Raw genomic sequence first — 19,839 nt, 5'->3', positions numbered from 1 at the left:
GCTACACCCATCCCTCGACCCACATTGCTTGTGCAGAAGATGCACAGAAGAGGCCGGTCAACAGGACTGCAGAGCCCGCCAGGTAGTTAAGACTACAGCTCACCCTGCAGCTGGAGAGCCTTGCTGGGGTTTGGGGGGGGGCAGGTGGTCTTGATCCTGGGTCTTTCCATGTCCTGCCATTGCACGGCCCTCTGGTAGGCCTGGGCGCTGAGGAGCTGCTGGGGCCCCTGTGACACAAGGCTGGTCCTAAAGGCAGGCAGGCCACAGGCTCCACATCACACAGTTCACAACTCTGTTCTCCCTGGGAGTAAAGCAGCTTGTTCCCATTGCAGGCCACAACACACAACTTTGCGGCTTCCCATCACGGCCAGGCAGGCCCAGCTTCAGTCCGGGGCCTGTGAAATCACCCTGACCAACTCAGGCCAGGCAAAGCTTCCCTTCCACACCGGGCAAAGGAGCCCCCAACCCCCACCCTTGGGCAGGCCAGGAGCCACCCTCCTTGGCACTTCGCAGACCTTCCGCCCTTCGCGTTTTCTGGGGCGGGGTCTGCCTGGTGCAGGGAGACCCCTGAGGGGATTTTCTCAAGACTCCCCGCATGTAAAGTCTGCCTTCTGTAATCTCTTGGTCACTTAGCCGTGGTCGCAATATTGATATTTATTATGCAAATGGATTCCCTGACATCCAATTGTTCGGTGTCTTCTGAATACTGAAATTACTGTACACCTTTATCCTTAACGTGAGTTGTCCTCCAATTTGGTGCTTGAGCAGAACATGCAGCTGGTCACGGAGAGGAATGAAGGAAGTAATTAAAGGAGAGAGAGAGAGAGAGAGAGAGAGAGAGAGAGAGAAAATGTGTGTGTGTGTGTTCTGGACTTCCTTTTCCAAAGCCAAATGAGTTCAGACACGAAATCTTGAAACCTTTGCTTGTTTTCTGGCTCCTGCAGGGAGCCCAGGTGCTTCTCTTGGGGATACGCTTGGCTTAGCTGCTGACTTGTCAACGGCTCCAGCCGCTTTGATCTTGCAGAGGCCTCCTTGTTCGAGGCTCCTTTATCAAAACTGCCGGTGAAAGTCAAACCTGCCTTCCTGCCTGGCGGACGGAGATCTGGAAGGAGGGATCTGACCAAAGAACGGCCGGCCTCTTTCAGGAGGGAGGCCCCATCTCTGCTCTGCTGCAATGCAGGTGAGAGGGGAAAGGCCTCCGCGGGCTCAGGAAGGGGCCCCGGCCAGGACATTTTGCTGGCCCCGGTGCAACACCCCCACATCGCTGCCTCCAGCGTTTCCCCGACAGGCTCGCCCTCCCAGACAGCCTCCCCCCCCCTTCGAACAGCCTCCTTAGAGAGGCCAGGAGAGCCTCCAGCATCCCCGCCCCAGGAGAGAGAGATGGAGGGAGAGAGAGAGAGAGAGAGAGAGAGAGAGAGAGAGAGAGAGAGAGAGAGAGAGAGCGCTCCTCTAATCAGGAGATGGATGGCCTGGCGAAGGGACGCTGCTCTGGGGCTCTTGCCAGAGGGGAAAACTGGGCCAAGCAAAACTCCTGGCCTCGGCTTGGCATAGAGGATGAAAGGGAGGAAATGAAGGTGGGGGGAGGGGAGCCCAGGGGGAGTCTCAGCTGTCCTTCGTCACAGCATCCACAAGGGGACTCAACCCCCTGGCACCCGTGGGGTGCTCTGGGCTTCCTCCTGGCAGCCCCAAAGGCCAGCGCCCCCTGCAGAGGGTGGGAGGGGGGTGGCCAGGCCAGTGCCCAGCGGAGGGAGGAGGGGGCTTGGAGGCAAGCAAGGAGCTCCTTCCGAGGCGTTGGGCCCCAGGCCCCCTTCAGCTCTGTGTGGAGCCTTGAAATAGGAGAGCCATTCAGGGCCGCTGGCTGGCTCCTCGTCGGTCGCTCCTAAAACACGGAAGGAAGGAAGCTGCCGCTTGCATCCAGCTCTTCCAGGGTGGGGATGGGTCAGCCCAGGTGGCTCCGCCTGGAAAGGAAGCCCCTCAAGAGGGGAAGGGCTGCCAGGTGGGGAGCCACACCTTCACAGGGGAGCTTCCTTCCCCAAGGAAACGGCGGCCTTGGTTCCCTCAACTTCCACCCACTGACTGGAAGCACCAGGAGGACATTCTGCCCGCCCCCTGCCCCCGAATCCTGTTGCTTTGCTATGTGCCCAGCATGGCCAAAGCAGGTAGCCCCCCGCTCAAGCCCTGTTGCTGCCCAGGTGAGTGCCAGCCCATCAGGGCAGAGTTTTTGTGGCTATTGGGGGAGGGGGTGTCCCTCCTGCTGCCTGCTCCTCCAGGCCTCATCCTGGCTACACCCTGTCAGTGGAGGCTTGCAGCAGACTTTGGGGAGAGGGTCCCCAACTGCCCTTCCAGGTGCCAGGAGCAGAGCTGGGGGATTGGACGCCTTGGTGCCCCTCCCAGCTGGCAGGCAAGGGCGGCTCTCCGGCTTCCTGCAGAGAACGGGGCATGGGGGGGGGCTGGGGGACCGGTTCCCCTTGGGGCTGTTCCGAGGGGCCCAGAGCAGCCCCCGCCGGCTGGGGAGAAAGGCCCGTTAGGCATTGGCCGCCGAACTAAACGGCTTCCGGGGGGATCAGGTGCCATTTGGAACCTCCGGCCATCCCTCTTGCAGCTACTCTCGGGCGGAGGCGAGCGCTGCGATTACTCATCCGCCTGGCTGGCTTTGGATGAAAGGCGCTGGCAGCTCCGTGGAAAGAATCGCCGTTTTCTTCTGAAAGAGAAGCGCAAGTTTCGACCTGCGCGGAACCAAAGCTCCAGCTGGGCCGTCAGGAGGGGAAGGGGGGGCACAGCAGCCCCTCTGCGGAAAGGTTGCCGGGCCTTGACCCCGAGCCAGGGAGGGGGTCTCCTGCCCAAGCCCCGTCCAACCAGCAGCCGGGCAAGGAGCGCTCGTCCCCCCAACCCCGCGTCTCGCGGGAGATCCCATCAAGCTCAGGATGGGGGGGGGGGACTGCGCGGGGCTTCTCCCTCCAGCCCAGCAGCGCCAGGCGGGTCTCTTGCTCGCCCGGAGCGCTCGGAGGGCGGCGGGGCCGGAGCCCGCCGCTGCTTCTCCTCTCCGCGCCCCGCGCTGACTCCCGTCCCGGATGGGAGAGCCCGGAGGACAATCTGCGTCTCCTTAGGATCGAGCGCAGCTTGCGCCTCCTTCCAGCCGGGCCGCCTGTCTCCGCCCTCGCCCTCCCCGCGACGGCGGGGCATTTCCTGGGTGGGAGGAAGCGGAGGAGGGGTTTCCGAACACCGCCCCCTCCTTTCGGAGCCGATTCCTGCAGCGCCCGCTCCCATCATCCCCAGCCGGGCGCGGAACGATGGGGCCGCGAGTCCGAACGCTGCGGAGGCGGGCGGGCGGGGGGCGCTCATTTGCGTAGGGGCGGGGCCGAGCGGCCGCGCCCCGCCCCCGGCTGCCACTGGCTGGCGGGCGTGGGCGGGGCGTACGCGGTGCGCGCTGGCTGGCGGGTTGGGAGGCCCCGCCCCGTGACGTCGCGCGTCTCGTGAGGCGCCAGCTCGCTGGCGCGGCGGGTTCGGGCGGCGCTGCCAGAGCCGAGCAGGTGCCCGAGGATGGCGAGCCGCAGCCGGACGAGCGCGCCGCAGAGGCGGCGGCCGCAGCCCCACCAGCCGCCCCAGCAGCAGCAGCAGCAGCCGCCGCAGCCCCGGCCCGGCCCGCCCCCGCCGCCGCCGCCCGCGCTCGTGGTGCTCCTGCTGGCCGCCGCCGCCGCCGCTTCGCTGCTGCCCACAGGTAGGAAGGAGCGCCGCCGCCGCCGCCGCCGAGGATGGGCCGCGCAGTCCCCGCTTCGCCTCTCCGCCGACTCTCCCGGGACCCCCGGGAGCAGCCCGGCCACGGGGACCCTCCGGAGCCGCGGCGGGCGGGCGGGAAGGGGCTGCCGCCGTTGCCATGGAAGCGCCGCGGGCGCCCGCCTGCCCCCGCCAGCCTCCGGCGGGAGATTTCCAGGCGGCGACTCGCCCTGCGTCGCCCGCCTGGCAGCGCGCAGCCCCCGCCCGCTTCTCCCTCCGCGCTCCAGCGCTGCGGCGGGAACTTCGGGCCGCTTCCCGGGGGCTGCGGGGGGCGAGGCGGGCGCGCGGGAGAACCCGCCGGAGATGCCGCCCGCGCCCCTCCCGTCCCCGGGGGCCGCTGGGCAGGCAGCGCAGCCCCTTGGCGGAGTCCGGCGGGGGGGCTCGGCTGTGGCCCCGGGAGCCCTTTGGGAAGTGGGGGGGCGCCTCGCGGAGGGCTCCCCTCTGGCCCCCCGCCTCCCCCCCCTCCCTCCGGCGGCTGCCTTGTAGGGTCGCTGCCTGGGGGCGGGGAGGGTCGCCAGGCCTGCCGGAGCCTCTTGCCCGCTTGGCCCGGGACCGAGTTGTCGGGGAGGAGCAGCCACGCCGTTGAGCGAGCCCGTCGGGGAAGCGGAGCCGTGCAGCTCCGCAGGAACAAAGAGCGGCATTCATGGGGCGGCGGGGGGGCGGGGGCCGCTTGCCCGGACTTTGATCAAGTTCTGCCGGAGGGAGGGAGGGAGGGGCGGGGGCGGCAGCGGAGGAGCCCCGCGTCCTCCAGGCTGGCACTGAGGCTGCCGCGGTCCCGAGGCTGACTCTCTTCCGGGCATGGCCCCCTCCTCCTCCGGTGCCGGAGGCTCCCTTGGCGGTGGGGGGGCTGGCGGGGAAGCGGCACCCTTGGACGACGGGGGTTGGGGAGGAGGGAGGGGCGGGGGCGCGCGGCTGCCCGCAGTATCCAGGGACCCGGCATGCCTCCGCTCGGCCCAATCCTGCGCTCCTCTCCAGCCCTTCCGGAGGATCCCGCCAGCTTCCCACCGGAGCGGGACCGATTCTGTTGGAGGGACTCGGGCATCCTGGAAGAGGGTGCGGGTTGGGCAGCCCGGGGAAGGGGGCTTCGGTCTTTTCCAGCCTGCGTTGGCCCTCAGGAGCATCCGGGCGTCGCGCAGAGGCTTTCTGGTGGGGGGCGGCATGGCCGCCGGTTCTCTCCCCTGGACGGAAACCTCCGGGATCTCACGCGGGCGGCATTGAAAGCTCCTCGGACGAGCCAAGAGGAGCCTCTTTGTGGCCTAGCAGAAGTCGGCCGGCCTCTTTCCCGGGAAATCTGGCCGAGGCGCCGCAGAGGGTGAGCTCAGATAGCAGCCGCCGCCGCAGCATCCCTGGCCCGTTCAAAGCCGGGGAGGAAGGGCGGGCGGGCGGGCGGGCGCGGGTTTGGCTGCCTCCCTGAAACCGTCCAGCTGGGAGCCTGCCGGTCGCTCCAACGGAGCCTCTTCAGCCAAAGAGGGGAAAGGATTTGAAGGGGTGCAGAGCAGAGACGCCCTCTGGTTCTTCTTGCCTTGGGCATTGATCAGCTGGCATGCTGGGCACCGGGAGGCAAGGAAGCGTGGAAGCCTCCAATGAGCAAAGAAATGTTGGTCAAATCAAAAGTCCTTCTTATTTCATGGATGCTCTCACTCTTTAAGGAAACAGAGCCTGGAAGCAGGATTGGAGGGCCAGCCCCTCCATTCATTGTGGTAGGGATGAATAACCGAATCTAGCTGGGGGTGCCCTTTGCCCCCATTCTGCCAGGCAGGATCCGGCAGGTTTCCTCATGCCCCGACCTTTCCCAGGGCTAAGATAGTTTCCATTGTCCCTTATCTGCTAACTCTGGTTTTATACCCTTGCCATATTTATTTCTCTTTTCCTGACCGATACAATGTATTTGTCTTTGTTTTTCCTTCACTGAGAGATGAAATGTGCGCCTAGCTGCTGGTGGTGGTAACACTGCTTAAATATGTGTTAGTCAGAACCAGAGATATATTCTTGTTTCTTCATTCCTGGTCTGGAAGGGGCCTGGGACCCTCCGTATGGTTTGTGAGTCAAAGGACAGGCCTCCGGAGGGAATGGCTCTTGTGGCCACAGCATTTGGGGTACCTGGTGTCCTTGTGTGTGTGTGTGTGTGTGTGTATAGAGAGAGGGTGTTTGGCCCCTGGGGCTGTTTCTCCCAGAGTCCGGTGGGCTTCTCACGCCAGTGGATCTGCATTCTCTTTGGTTAATGTGGGTCTGAGATGGTCTCTCCGAAAAAGGCTGAATTCCCACGAGAAGTTCTTGATATGATATGGTAATCAGGGGTGTGTTATGGAGCATGTAGTAATTGTAGCAGTAAAGCCAATTCTGGCTTCGATAATTGTAATGGAGCTAGGTGATATTAAAATTCAGTTTTTTAAAAAAGCTGGTACTTTAATCTCCGTGTTCCTATGGCGCTTTTCATCTGAAGATCACTCTTGCTTTCAGGTAATTGAGGTTAGAAGCTGGAGAAAGGGCCAGAATTCCAAGGGTTATTTAAATCTGCTTTTGAGCTGCAACAGGCTGTGAACAGAGAGCAGGTACCGTGCAGCAACCTCCCCGCTCAAAACCACCAGAGCATAGCAAGGCTGTGGTGCAGACTGACGCGACGGTGACTGGATCTTGGGGGTGTTTGGGGCCCAGAGCAGCCCTCCCTGGCTGGCCCCGCAGAAGCCTTGCGATCGGCGGCGTTCCTGCCTAGGTGGGCTTGCTGGTTAAGGTCTCCCCAGGAGAGAACTCAGTGAAGAAGATGGCTGGGTGCTTTAAACAATGCAAACAAAAACAAATATGGGAAATGTATTCAACAGTTGGGACAAAAGCGTCATCGTTAAGCTTCTCTGTGGTTTGTCTCGTACTTGTGTTGAGCGCTTTGTCATTCAGAGGGAACAAATTGCTTAGGCAGCTTTCCTCAACTTGCTACCACCCCCCGCCCATTTCTCTTTTGTGGTTCAATGCCCAGAAGCCACATCTGGAGGCAACCACGTCGAGGACAGCTGTCACAACACCTGTAATTTAAAGCTGGAAGGGCAATATTGTGTACAACCGTGGCGTTTCCGCAAAACTATCAATCTCCAGGTCAGTGACGGGTTCGTTCTGGTATTTTGCACAGATACGATGAGGTGAATTTAGCTGGTTTTATTGTGGCCAGTTGTCTCCCTTTCTTGCTTCCCACCCTGAATTGATGTTGGTTGCATCGTCGTTTAGAGTGCAGTTTGACTGTCTTCATCCTGGAATCTGGAATTCATAAATCCGTGGTTCAGTATTTGTGATGGCGGTGCAGTCGCAGAAGGGCCAGGGGGTTGGTGCGGCATGCATCCAACGGAGGCCCAGGAGGTGGGGGTCCTTGATCCCGCCTCATGCACGGAGGCATGAGAGACCGACTGACCCAGAGGCTCCTCGGAGCCTCCATGCATGAGGCGGGATCAAGGACCCCCACCTCCTGGGCCTGGCTTTGTTGGGATGGGCATCTAATGGGGCGCCTCCCTTTGAGAAGGGAGAGGAAATCTAGGCAATGCACAATAGGGAGGCTGCTTGCTTGCTTGCTTGCCTGCTTCCTTTCAGGAGGGGTTCGGATGCCCAAAGCCCGTGAAGTGATGGATGGAGGGGACGGTGTGAGCGGCGTGCAAGGCATCTTTGGCAGCCTCGGTCACCGCCTCGCTTCCTGGCCTTGCCGCTTGCCTCCGTGGGCCTCTGCTTCCTTGTCTCTTTGCTTTCCTTGGCTGGTGATTGTGCTTTGCCCTTTGCCCCCAGGGCAGAGCTGGCTTCATAATATGTTCTGCCCGGGCAGCAGACAATAGACACGGTCTCTGCCCTGCTACTAAATGACAGTGCTGCCCTTGACAAGTGTCACTTCTAACCCGGTGGGTGCGTGTGCCTGGTCAGAGTTAATAAAACGTATTTTGCTTTGGATCAGGCGTGCTGTTTCATTCCACATCCAAGAGGGCCCATTTAAATGCCATTACCATTCTGTTTGTGTGCACCAGAAATGCCTTACCTAGTAATTTCCTCAGGGTTATGCATAGAGTGTGCATTTGTTGATGGGCTTTGGGCTGACTTGACGGTAGAAACACAATAATTTTACCTCTCTAAAGTGCCTTTTCTTTGACTGCGTCTCGCGTTTTGCACAAAATAGGTGGGGGCACCGCGGCATCCATTTCCAGAGGCCCCTTCTCCACCCTTCAGTGCCAGGGGTGTGAATGATACCTTCAAGGCTTTGTGGGTTGGCATCTCTTTCCGTGGCATGGAGGGGGCGTGGGGGCAGGTAAAAATAAGTTGGGCGTCTAAGCCGTTGGAGCAGATCTCCTCGGAAGAGGGTGAGGTGAGGGCTTCCCCTTTGAGGTCTCTCTCTAAATGGGTTCCTCCCAACCACGGAGAGACCCCCGGTCATCCCAGAGCCTCTGGGCCTGCCTGGAAGGCTGGTCCGAAGGCCCTTCGGCCAGCCTGTTTGGAGAATCGAAGGAGCTAGAGATCTGCTCTTTCTTAAGGATGGAGCTAGCCAGGGTAGATAAGCCACCCAAGTTCACCATGTCTTGGTGGGCTGTGGGTTGTGCTGCTTCCCTCTGCATGAAGTCCTGGTTGGAAAAGGGGGGGGGGGCTTCCCTCTTTGAGGCTCTTCTGCTAAATGCACCACGGGCTGCTGCGGCTGCCTTTTTACATGCCACCTCTCTCTCTCTCTCTCTCTCGTTCTGGAGCTTTTTAATCCCCTCCTTCTGGAACAGAACCTCCATTACCAACACTTGGGTGCTCCTCATTTCTAATTTCTCCCCCGCCCCCTCCCCCTCCTTCACAGAAGGAGCAGGACGCCTGATGGATGCCGGGTCCTCACATGTTACTGGTGGGAAAGTCTTCCTATTCCCTTTTGGGTGCTTGGGGCGTGTGCATGTCTGTGCATGGGATTGATTGATTAAGCTGAGAGACCATTTCTTCGGCGGAAGTCAGTTGCCAGGATCCGACTCGCACACCTTGCATATTAAGAGGGAAAAGCTGGCCTGGCCCAGAGCACAAAACGAGGCCATTGGTGTCCCTTCCTGCTTTTTCCCAAGCAATAAGTAAAATGACACAGCAGTGTGTGGCTTCGTTTTTTGTGGGTGCATTGTGCACCATTGCAGCGTAACTTTGCACTTATTGTGCTTCAAAATGGATTTTTTGGGAGGGGGGAGAGTCTCTCTTGGAGACAGCGCATAGGGGGCTTTGGAAAGGCGGGGGGTCCCTCAGGGGCATGCCTTCAGCGTGGTGGGCGTGACTTCTTGCCAAGTATCCATATAGTGGTAAACTGAAACAATGATATTCTGCACCCCGCTAGCTATTTTAGTTTCTATCCGTGGCTCTGGAAACACAGAGGATGCTTTGGAGGGAGGGGCTTGGCTTTAAAACACGCTTGCTCCTTGGCCCTTTCTAAATTAAAGGTATTTTTGAAAAAATAAGCTTGCACGGCTCAGTGAGAAGGAACCGTTTGTCACGGGCTCTGCTGTTGCTTCCCGGGGCCCCGTGGGGTTTGTTGTCTTCCACGACACCCGTAGGAGCCCGTCTCCCGAGTGGAAGGAAGGGCTCAGATCCTGGCATTTGACAGCATTCCTACCGAAGTGATATTTTCTATCTTTGGTACTGAACTAATTCTACAAGCCATAAGACAGGATTTGTTATGTGTCAGCGCTCTCCCTAATGGCGTGTTCGGTACCTCTCTGATGCGGGAAACAATGAAGTAGAAAAAGACTGACAACCGGGCTGGGCGAGTGGAAGGCCTGATGTGGCAGAGAAGAAGAGGAAGACCTGGATTGGCAGTCACACATCTTGGCTCCCTGTCATCACGTTGTCTGGTTTTGCTCGGAGCATAAACAGAGTTTTGCTCTTTTTAATATGGAGAACCGTTTTCTGAAGGTTTGGGTTGTTGCTGCACTGTTGCTCACACGGTTGTTGGGATTGCCGTGAACCCGGATTGTCATTTGTCTTCTGCGAAGGCGCCACACCCAGGAGACGGGCGCAGATTCTGACGGCTCCTGAATTTGCAGTGTGTTGAGCCAACGTAACCGGAGCCTTTTCCTTCCTTGGTTCCAGAGAGCTCTGCTTCCGGGGGGGTGTGAAGCGTTGAGGACGAGACTGGCGCAGTTTCATGCTACTGGATCAGTTTAATTTTAACTCTTTTTTGGTTTCCTCCCAGTTTGGAGAAGCATTTCAAGTTCTCTAAGAAGCTCAAGAACCTTTTGTCAGGCAGAAAAACAGCCTGGCTGGTAGAAGGCCAGCTCCTATCAGAAAGACCATAGAAATTAGTGCACAAATTGGGATAATTAAGGTTAAACTGACATGGGGTGGTTATTCCAATATTTATTCTAGCATTATTATGTGCATTATTTATGGTGGTTGAATTTTGGTGTGAATATTAATGCTCGCCTTGAAATCTTACGATGGGAACTAAAAATAAAAATTGCAATAGCGTCCGTGCCTGTTTGGAAGTCCTACTGAACTCATTAAGATCGATTCCCTCGGACGACGTGATGAGAATGTGGAGCTCGTTCTTCTTCGCGTTTCTCCAGACCGAGCAGGGAAGGCAGGGCGGTTGGTTCAGCCAGGCTGGCTGGTTGGCAGAGAGAGACTCCCTTGTCTGGGGAGCCACGTTGGAACTCCTGAGCCAGCCCAGCACCACGTGGGTTCAAGGTCCTGTAGGAAGGAGGAGGTCCCGTCACCTGCTCTGCCTTGGGCCTCTCAGTGGGGACCATCTCAGAAGCCCTTGGTCTCATTCGCTTCACTGAGTCCCAAGGGGGCTTTGTCAAAAGGCAGCTGGCCTGAAGAACTGAAGAAGCTTCTTGGATGAGAAGCAAAAGGTCTTCAAGGAAAAACAAAGTCCAGCTGCCTTTTGAAAAAAAAACCCTTTGGGACAACCATGACCTGGGTGGCTGAGAATCTCCACAGACATTTAGCTTCCCGAAGATTTATACCGAGGCATCTTCCTTCTGAGTTGGAATTCTGACCCAGCTGGAGGAATTGTGAGTGTTGCTCGTCCTGCTTCTGTGTATTTTGAGGCATTGGTGCTGTGGCCCACACCCTCCCTCAACACGTGCCCAAGCTTTGCGTGTGGCCGAGGAGCTCTGGCAAGGTGGAATTCCCCTCCAAAAGTTCCCTTGGTACAACTTCCCTTTGGAGTAGCCGTCTCACTTGCTTTGCATGGGCCATTAGTGAAAATGGGAAAAGACCATTCCTCCTCCTCCTCCTCCTCCTCCTCCTCCTCCTCCTCCTCCTCCAGGTCTCATTGTGGTAATTACCTGCCACCCTGATTGTAGAGGGCCTTCACACCGCAGCGAGTCAGTCATGCCTCCACCTGCGGAGAAGCCCTTCGCCCTCCCGAGCTGCTTTAGCGGTTGTCTTAGTATAGCCTTGGCTCCGAACCAGCCATCCGATGCCCTTCCTTCTCCAGGCAGGTGTCGGTTCATTTTCCTCTCAAGAGGAGTGAAGGTCAGGGATGGTGCTGGGAGGTGCTGACGGGGACCCTTTTGTCCTGGCAGGGCTTGTGGTGCTCCGGGAGAGATCCGCGTGAGCCTGGAGATGTGGCTTCTCCATGAGATCCGGTCCCTGGGCTGGTCTTCTCCAGAAATAGTTGGTCTCTTGCCAGTGCCTGCATTGGGTGATGAAAGAGAATATCAAAGGGCGTGTCAACATTAATAACTTCTTAAGCCTTCACATGAGGGAGGGTTTCTTTTAGAGTTTATAAGAGACTGTTTTTAATAGCAACCGTTTGAAAACCCTTGATTTAGTGTCTGAGATTAATCCCACAGTAGGATGGGACCTGGGCTTGTGAAGATAACTTTCCCTGCATTATTGCCTATGAATCTTTCTTTCTTTTTTTCTTTCTTTTTTGGTCTCCCAATGTTAGTTCAGAACCGACTGGCTTTGTAATTATTTCCAGATGGATGGTTTCCAGGCATCCTGACAGTTTGTAGGCCAACGTTGTTGCTTCTGAGTGGGAGAGAGTATCTAGGACATCTTCTCATTTCATGAATGAAGCAAGGTAAGGCCATTGTGGGAGCCTCACCTGGAAGGCCCGTGAGTCAACCTCAGCACTGCTGTTTAACCAGAGAACTAAGCCTGGCTAATTCATACATTGCTGTAACGAAGGACAATACTTGGTGTGTTGTCTAAGTGAACCAGTGATGCATTAGTACGCTAGCCAGTGTTTACCTGAGGCCCAGGTCCACATCTCATGTCAATGTGATGATCAATATGGGAGGAAAAAGGTCGTGGCAGCCGCTTGGTCACCTGAAGAAAATGAACGCGAGTCAAATGCAAAACCAATAGAGGAAGAAACAGCAGAGCAGCCCAGAGGGAGGAGAAGGCTGAGGAGGGGGGCTGGACGGACTTGATGAGATCCTCAGAAGAGGAATTCGCGGCTGGTGGGAACAAGGATGTGTTGCAAGGAAAGAAAAGGGGCAGAAGCGGGAGAGGTGGTGATAGTCAGTCAGTCATTTTTATTCCAGTCATCGACGAGCAAAAATGCTTGGCAGACCTTGTTTTTGCTACGACTCCTTTCCTTTATCTCACCTCCAGGCTTTGATGTCTTTGCTTTAGTCTTCCTTCCTCCTTCTCTGTGCCAAAGGGGAGCCGTCCGATGCGTCTGTGAGGCAAGTTCCTTAAATGCCTTACTTTTGGTTCAGCTTTCGTATGAGAAGAAGTGTCCTCTGTGGTCGAGAAGCTCAGCAATTGATGTTGCTATTTTCACTTAAAACTTGGAAAACCTCTTGCTCTTTTTACACGAAGAGCTCAGAAATAGTAGCCACATGAACTATGATGAGTGATATTTTAGATCCATTTTATTCCACCCCTACTTCCTTAGTTTCATTTTCTGCCGGACTAAATTGTTGTCTGGCTGTTCCAAAATGAAGTGTTTTAAGACTTGTTGGCTGTGCTTTTTGCGTGGAAGTGACAGAATTGTAGTTGGAAGCTTAGCACGGCAGTCATTCAAAGAGTGATTTGGGGAAGGGGTTTTTTTTTTGGTCACCCAGGGGTTTTCCTTTCCTTTATTACAATGCCTGATTGTATCCTTTTGGAATGCAAATTGAAGATGGAACCCACCGCCAGCAAATGTATGCTGGCCAGCTGGATGTTGGTGTAATTTCCAAACTTGTATTTAAAAACATCCAGAATTGGAGGGTTCTGGATAAAGAGACTCTTCAACAGAATGGAAGGACGTTTTGTCCTATGTTGGCAATAGCCTGACGGAGGTCGGAACCTTCTTGTTAATCTTTTGTTGTACGGTTGTCCAAAGTGAATCCAGGAATGAAAAATTGGGATGAGCTCCAAAGCATTCTGGGCTTCCCAAAAGACCTACACTGAACCTCTGTGCCACCCTGGCAGCATCTAGGAGTCATTTCTCCAACCCCAAAGCAGTTTGAAATGCCCAACCAAGGCGGGTGTTCCTGCCCTTAAACAGGCCTGATTGGCTTGAAATGAGGGATCAAAGTTTACATGCTCCTATCATCTTTTGTGTCAGAGTTCTCGTGCTGAGTGTCATCCCCCTCACAACGCTGATTGGCACACAATTCGGACCTCCCTATTCTTGGTCCTGTCACTTACCTGGAGCCCTGCTTGCCTTTGTAAGAGGTGATGGATGCATCAGGGTGTATGCATTTGCCCGGTGGGGGAGGGGAGAGGGGGGGCTCTGTCCAGGATCATGCTACCCCACAGTGAAAATGGTTGAACTCATGAAGAATCTGCACCCTCCAATGACCCCTCCCCCCGATTTGGTGGAACAGTTTGGTCTTCCCCTTGGAGCAGTAGTCTCCAACCTTGGCCACTTTAGGACTTGTGGACTTCAACTCCCAGAGTCCCTCAGCCAGCTTTGCACTCTGGGAGTTGAAGTCCACAAGTCTTGAATTGGCCAAGGTTGGAGACCCCTGCCTTGGAGGACTCCCAACAAACCACAGAATGCTGGAATTAAGGGGAATTTAAGGGATGCAGGAAACAGTTGTCGCTGTTTCTTATTTTTCTCCCCCGAATGTAATTTATTTCCGTTTTTTAAAAATCTAATTCCTAGTCCCAATCAGAATTCTTTTCAGTAGATCGGCTTGTTGGAAGGTCAAGAGGCGTTGAGATTCCAGGAAGATTCCCCAAAAGTTCCCCAAGCGGCTCTTCTTCTGGGTGCTCTCCCAGAGGTTGGGATTTAAGAAAAAATATTATTGGGGTGTGGGCCTCAGAATTCTAGCCTTAAATACTGATTTGAGACCTATTGTTCAAAAGCATCACGTTCCGGTGGAAGTTCAGGAGATGCTTGACGAAACCCAGAGACAAACGGTGGTTTTTCTCATGCCGAGCAGCTTGGGAGGAATTTGCGGTCGTGGGTCTTGAAAGCAGCTGCTGCTTCTCCCTGTTCAGGACCAGAAATATGAGTTGGTGTCGACCATCTCAAAAGATACATCAGAGTTATCGGATTACCCATGAAAAACTGCTTGTTTTTGCAATTCTGTCTTGTAAATGAGTTTGCTCTGCAGCTCCCTTGCCATGTGAGGACACTTTAAAATATTTGCTCTATTAATCTCTGAGGTTGCTTTCTGTTAGCGGTTACAGGACTCTGAAAAATTGAGTGGAAAATAAATTGTCCTCACACGGTTGCTATTTTTTTAAAATATATATACCTCTAAGGTGAAAAGGTTACAGATGGACCCACTGAGATAAAAATCCCATTCCAGGAGAGAAACTTTGGGCGTTGCAATTCATGGACTCTCTTAGTTGCTGTAACATGTTGTGGTCAGTCTTTCCAACTCCTTAAAGTATTGCAGATAGTCCTTGACTTGTGATCATTCATTTAGTGACTTTGAAGTTATGATGGCCCTGGAAAAGGTGACTTATGGCCAATTCTTGTGCCTACAACTTCTGCAGCCTCCCTGGAGTCCTGGGGTCAAAATTTGGCAGCTGACCTGCATTTAGGAGGGTTGCAGCATCACCATTTGAGGCCTTCCCGGGGGCGGGTGGTTTGCCTGATTTGCTTAATGACCATAGCAAAAACCGTCATAAAATCAATCGCAGCTCAATGAATGCCTCGCCCTAATTAGGGTTGTAAGTGGAGGACGCCCCCCCCCCCGTATGCCACTCAGCCGTCATCGTGGAAGGTGCCAGGCGTTGGCCTGGTGCCATAGAAGATGTCAGAATAAAACCAGCAACATGGTGGATTTTGTGCATTGTGTGACAGGGTGGCACGTTGGTGCCTGCCTGGGGAGGCTTTGTGGGAAAGGAAGGGCTTTTCGACAGAAGAGCATAACTGCAACCATTGTGTGTCTCCTTTGTGGTGTGCACATTGTCATTATGGCCTGCTGTTGGCTCCTGCGCCTCCTTCGTAATGTTTTTGGATTCCGGTGCTATCTCAGTTTGTGAGCTTTGGTGAACTAGATCGGGGTCTCCAACCTTGGTCACTTTAAGACTGGTGGACTTCAACTCCCAGAATCCCCTAGCCATCTTGGCTGGCTGGGGGTTCTGGGAGTTGGAAGTCCACCAATCTTAAAATGGCCAAGATTGGAGACCCCTGAACCAGATGGGTCTCCTGGGGTTTTAAGGACCAGCTTCTCATCCTGCATCCATGCTTACGTGTCTGGACTCTTTGCCATCTCATGCCAGCTGAACCCCTGCCTGCCCATCCTTGGGCTCTGGTGCTGAAGTTGCGGGGAAGGAATTTGATACTCCAGTTTGTGCCCACGAAAGGAGGATGCCAAGGGCTCGGCCTGGCAGAGGGATTAAATCGGTTTGCAGAGCAATCCTGCCTGGTCTCAGGTTGCAGGATGTTGTTTTTCCTCTCAAGATCCCTTGGCAGTGTGGGTGGTTTGGCTTCCAGGTGAACTCCGAGGGAGCAGGCCACCAGATATGGCGGGTGGTTGGTGTTGATCCTGTTTGTTTGCATGTGTTGATGGCACTCTTTCTGCAAAAATTGAATTTCCTGGATCTCCGCCTCATAACGTAATTTGGGAAAACAGATGAACAACTGCTAGATATGACTGAGGCAGGGAAACTCTTGACTGCTTGCAGGCATTTCTTAGCTTCTCCATTCTTGAATGTCTTCTGCTGATTTGACCTCCCCGTTTCCCCTGGAGCAGACTGCCGGCCAGCTGTTTTCTTAGCTACCACCCTTGCAGCTGCACAGTTAGTCATCTTGGGTTCCACATCTGCATTTATCTTAAAGCTCTTGCAGAGCTCACCTGGACCGTTTTGCTTTTTGGAGAAGACTGAGTTTTTCTGCAGCTTTCCTGAAGCACCAAGAGGCGTCCCTTGCTATTTTCAGATCAATACTCCCATTGAACTTGTGCCAGAGGAGCATGAGAGGCCTATGCAGCGCTTGTCAGAGTCTCCCTTTGCAGGGTTTGCGGCCGATAAATTGTCAAGAAGCAGAGCAAATCAAGCTGGTTAGAAGGGAAAGTTGCTCCACACCAGAGCCCTCCATTCTGCGGAGAGGCTTCCCTGCTGCCTCTCTAGGTAGCTTTCCCTTCCGCTTTGCCTCTTCCATGCTGAAGCTCCGAAGAAAGGAAGCCGAGAGCTGCAGAATCGTGTTCAGAGCGCAGAAACGGCCTTCCGTATTTGAAGGCAGCCAATTTCGGTGAAGGTTAAGGGCCTCGGATACCCTCGGCGGAATGGAGAAAAGTGGCGCTTAGTCTTAGTCACGACAACATGTCCCACGCTGGGGTGGGTGGAAACATTGCTGCTCTGTTGATGCACATGCCGCCTACCTCTGGTGTGTGTGTGTGTGTGTGTGTGTGTGTGTGTGTGTGTGTGTGTGGTTAAACCTTTTGTGGGTCCCCCCTCCCAGTATTCCTTAATCGTTCTTTTCAGCTTTTTCTCTTCCAGCGTTTCTGTGCCAGCTGCTTTTCTGTGAAAACGCAAGAAGGTAAAACCTATGAACTACACAGGCCCACCCAAAATGCAGTACTTTGCAAAAATAATGGCCTTAATGGTGGCGAGGAAGCTTTTGTCTCCAGAATGGTTCTTTTTTTCCAACTCAGGGCTCCATCCCTTGTTCCCTTGGAGTGGCTGATTCTTTTTGGTTACTGAGATGGAAATAAGTAAAGTGGACATGCTGTTTTCCGGTTAAAATGCAGGCAGCTTTGGGGGGCAGGGGGAGGATTGGATGGCAGCTTTTATTAGAAACACTCAGCATTTAAGCCCTGCATTTTAAGTAAGAAAAATAATTGTTTGGATTGGCCAGGATTGGGGGAAAGCAAACTATTTTGTACATTGTTTTAACACTAATATTTTGAATGCTGCAGGGACCTCGTTCCTAGTTAGAAGGCCAAGTTGGAAACTTCTCCTGCATTGTGAAAACTGCTGAAGTTCAGTGGGACTTATTGGCTGTTTCCTAGTGTGATTTGATTGCTTATTGTACCCTCTGACTATCATTAAGTGTTGTACCTGATGATTCTTGACTCTTGATGAATGTCTCTTTTCTTTCATGTACACTGAGAGCATTTGCACCAAGACAAATTCCTTGTGTGTCCGATCACACTTGGCCAAGAAAGAATTCTATCTATTCTATTCTTCGTGTCCAGTTTGCCTGGAGGAGTGGGGGTTTAAACTGCACTCTTGGTCAGGTGGTGCGGGGCAATTAACCAGGGACTGCATCCTCTAAAACGGGGTCTCCAACCATGGCAATTGTAAGGCTTGTTGACTTCAACTCCCAGAATTCCTCTGCCAGCTTTGCTGGCTGAGGAATTCTGGGAGTTGGAGTCCACAAGTAGAAAAGAATAGAATAGAATTCTTTATTGGCCGAGTGTGATTCTTAAAGTTGCCACGGTTGGAGGCCCTTGCTCTAAAGGGAAGCGGAAGAACCGAGGCCAGCTCAGCTGCAACCAGGATTGTCTCCTGGTTGCCCTCCTTTTGAAACAGGCTATCCAAGGGAACCCAGCGTCGTCCTTCAGTATCTACTAGTCAGCAGGATTCTGGAGTTAAATTGATTTGTGATACTTGGCTCCATAGTGAAGGTCTGTGGCCTCCTAGTATTTCTCCCCATTGAGAGAAAAGACAGCGGGAGCGCGTTTTAATGCAGAAGCATCCATCCAGAATGTTTCTACCTCACCTGCAGGAAAGAGCAGGTGAAAGCGGGCAAATTTTATCCCTGAGCCTAGAAGGTGATCAGGAGGGGGTGGGTGGGCAAGTGGAGTTTCCTTGGGTTGAGTCATGGTCACCCAGCGCAGAAGCCCTGGATCTTTCCATGGACCACCTCTCCTTTTCAACTCATGCCACTGTCCTGGCAACACAACTCCATCTGGACCATTGGAGACAACTCAAGGTAGTGACAAGCAGAGCTTGCGGATCAGAAAGGTCAGCAATTCGAATCCCTAGCACCGCGTAATGGAGCGAGCTCCCGTTCCTTGTGCCAGCTGCTGCCTACCTAGCAGTTTGAAAGCATGTAAAAAAAATGCAAGTAGAAAAATAGGGACCCCTTTGGTGGGAAGGTAGCAGCGTTCCGTGAGCCTTTGGCGTTTACTCCTGCTGGCCACATGACCACGGAGACGTCTTCAGACAGCGCTGGCTCTTCTTTGGCTTTGAAACAGAGAGGAGCACCGTCCCCTAGAGTCAGAAACGACTAGCGTGTATGTGCGAGGGGAACCTTTACCTTTACAAGGTAGTGACAGGCAAATACAGGAGTTGAATTGAGGAGACATTTCCTATAGAAAACGAGCCATTGTAGAAGACAAGATGAGCTCTGCTCAGGTGTGGCACTAGGAGGGAAGAAAGAAGACTCGGATCTGAGTTGGTACAAAGGACCTCCTGTGAAAAGGCCTTTAGACCAAAGAGACTCTTTGTGTACCTGCTTTGCACTGATTCTTTATGTCCTAAGCCTCACCAGTCCCTTTGGGAGACCCTTCATGGGTGACCAGCTGCCCTAGCTCCTTTCACTGTGGCCTAAACACCTTTAAGAGCTGCCCTTGCTTGTTACTGGGAGGCTGATAGGAGGCCCCCCCAGTCCGGCCCACAGAAATTGTGCTGAGTTCGTAGATCCCCAGAATCTCTTCCTATGAGCCCCCAGAATACCAGGGGTGGGTTTCACGCCCCCCTCCTTGTTTTAACCTCACAAGGGCGGGGCAGCCGTAAGGGCATCAGGTGGAATAATTCTAGCCAGGCATCCAGAGCAGTTGGCCTGAGTGTTGAAGGGCATGAAAACAGCCGGAGGCCAAGGATGCTTTTCCATGTTGCAACCGAAACCTCGTGTGGGGAGGATTTCCGCGATGAACGTCTCCATGAACAGGAAGGGAGCCCACATTGGTTTAAGTGGGAGGAACAGATGGGGACGGGCTGGTTTTTGGCCTTCGAATTAAACATGGTGGGAGAAGCATCTTTCCTGCCGCTCCTCTTTCTGCCGTTCTTCGTCCTTGGAGCTTAGAGCTGAAACCCTTGCCATAAATGCCTTTTTGGGGGATTAGCGAGGCCTTCGCCTGAAACTGCCTCAGAGATATAAGGTGGCTCAGGTCTGCTTATAGAGTATTACAATAATTTATGTTTTGGGGCACTTGGAAAGAAAAAGTAATACCACAAACGGCTGCACGGAACAGGTTAGACTGTCCCAGCAACTTGGATCGGTCGGCTTGGCCAGGCTCCATTTGCCAGAGCATCTCTCGAGCCTTTGACCTCGTTTCAGACATGACGCAGCTGCTCCTGTGTGGAGTTTGGGGCTGTACAGGGTGGCTCTTGGTGTAGTACATGCTCCAAGAGAGCTGAGGACCTTCTCCAACTGAGCTTGGCTCCTGGTGGTTGCATGGCCACGTTGGTGTTGTTTTCCCGTGTTGCCTCTTAGGACGGGGTCTCCAACCTTGGCAACTTTAAGCCTTGGCAGACTTCAATTCCCAGAATTCTGGTTGGGAAAGTCTTAGGAGGTTTTGGAGGGGGAAGAAGGAGACTTTAGGGTAGCTCTTGGGTGTCCCAGTTACCTAGTCTCCTGTCGAAGGAAGGGTCAGGCTGAGCGATGCTTCGCTTCTTTGGAGATCACTGAACAACGCAAAGCTAGACCATCCAGGATTCATGGGATTTTGTAGCATTGGTTTTACAGGGATTGGGTGAGACTCTTGAGGCCCGAAGAAAACGCTGCACAGC

General features: G+C 54.3%; 1 protein-coding gene across 6 annotated transcripts in view; it reads left to right on the top strand.

The window, feature by feature from the left end:
• The first annotated feature begins 3,454 nt into the window (after nt 1-3,454).
• The window catches only part of CADM1 (cell adhesion molecule 1), a 192,736-nt gene continuing 176,351 nt past the window's right edge, over nt 3,455-19,839 (top strand). For 2 of the 6 annotated variants that reach the window (XM_087938689.1, XM_087938690.1), the window contains exon 1: nt 3,505-3,718. In XM_087938689.1, coding sequence (XP_087794815.1) covers nt 3,541-3,718 — 178 coding nt within the window. In that variant the 5' untranslated portion in view covers nt 3,505-3,540. Of the gene's footprint in view, nt 3,719-19,839 lie in introns of all 6 variants that reach the window. The other 4 variants (XM_087938694.1, XM_087938691.1, XM_026709005.2 and 1 more) reach the window with 3 other exon arrangements.

This window comes from Pseudonaja textilis, chromosome 9 (genome assembly GCF_049901715.1).
Source record: "Pseudonaja textilis isolate UNSWEBS1 chromosome 9, rPseTex1.2, whole genome shotgun sequence".
Taxonomy (NCBI): domain Eukaryota; kingdom Metazoa; phylum Chordata; class Lepidosauria; order Squamata; family Elapidae; genus Pseudonaja; species Pseudonaja textilis.
This window is presented reverse-complemented; position numbering and strand designations above follow the sequence as displayed.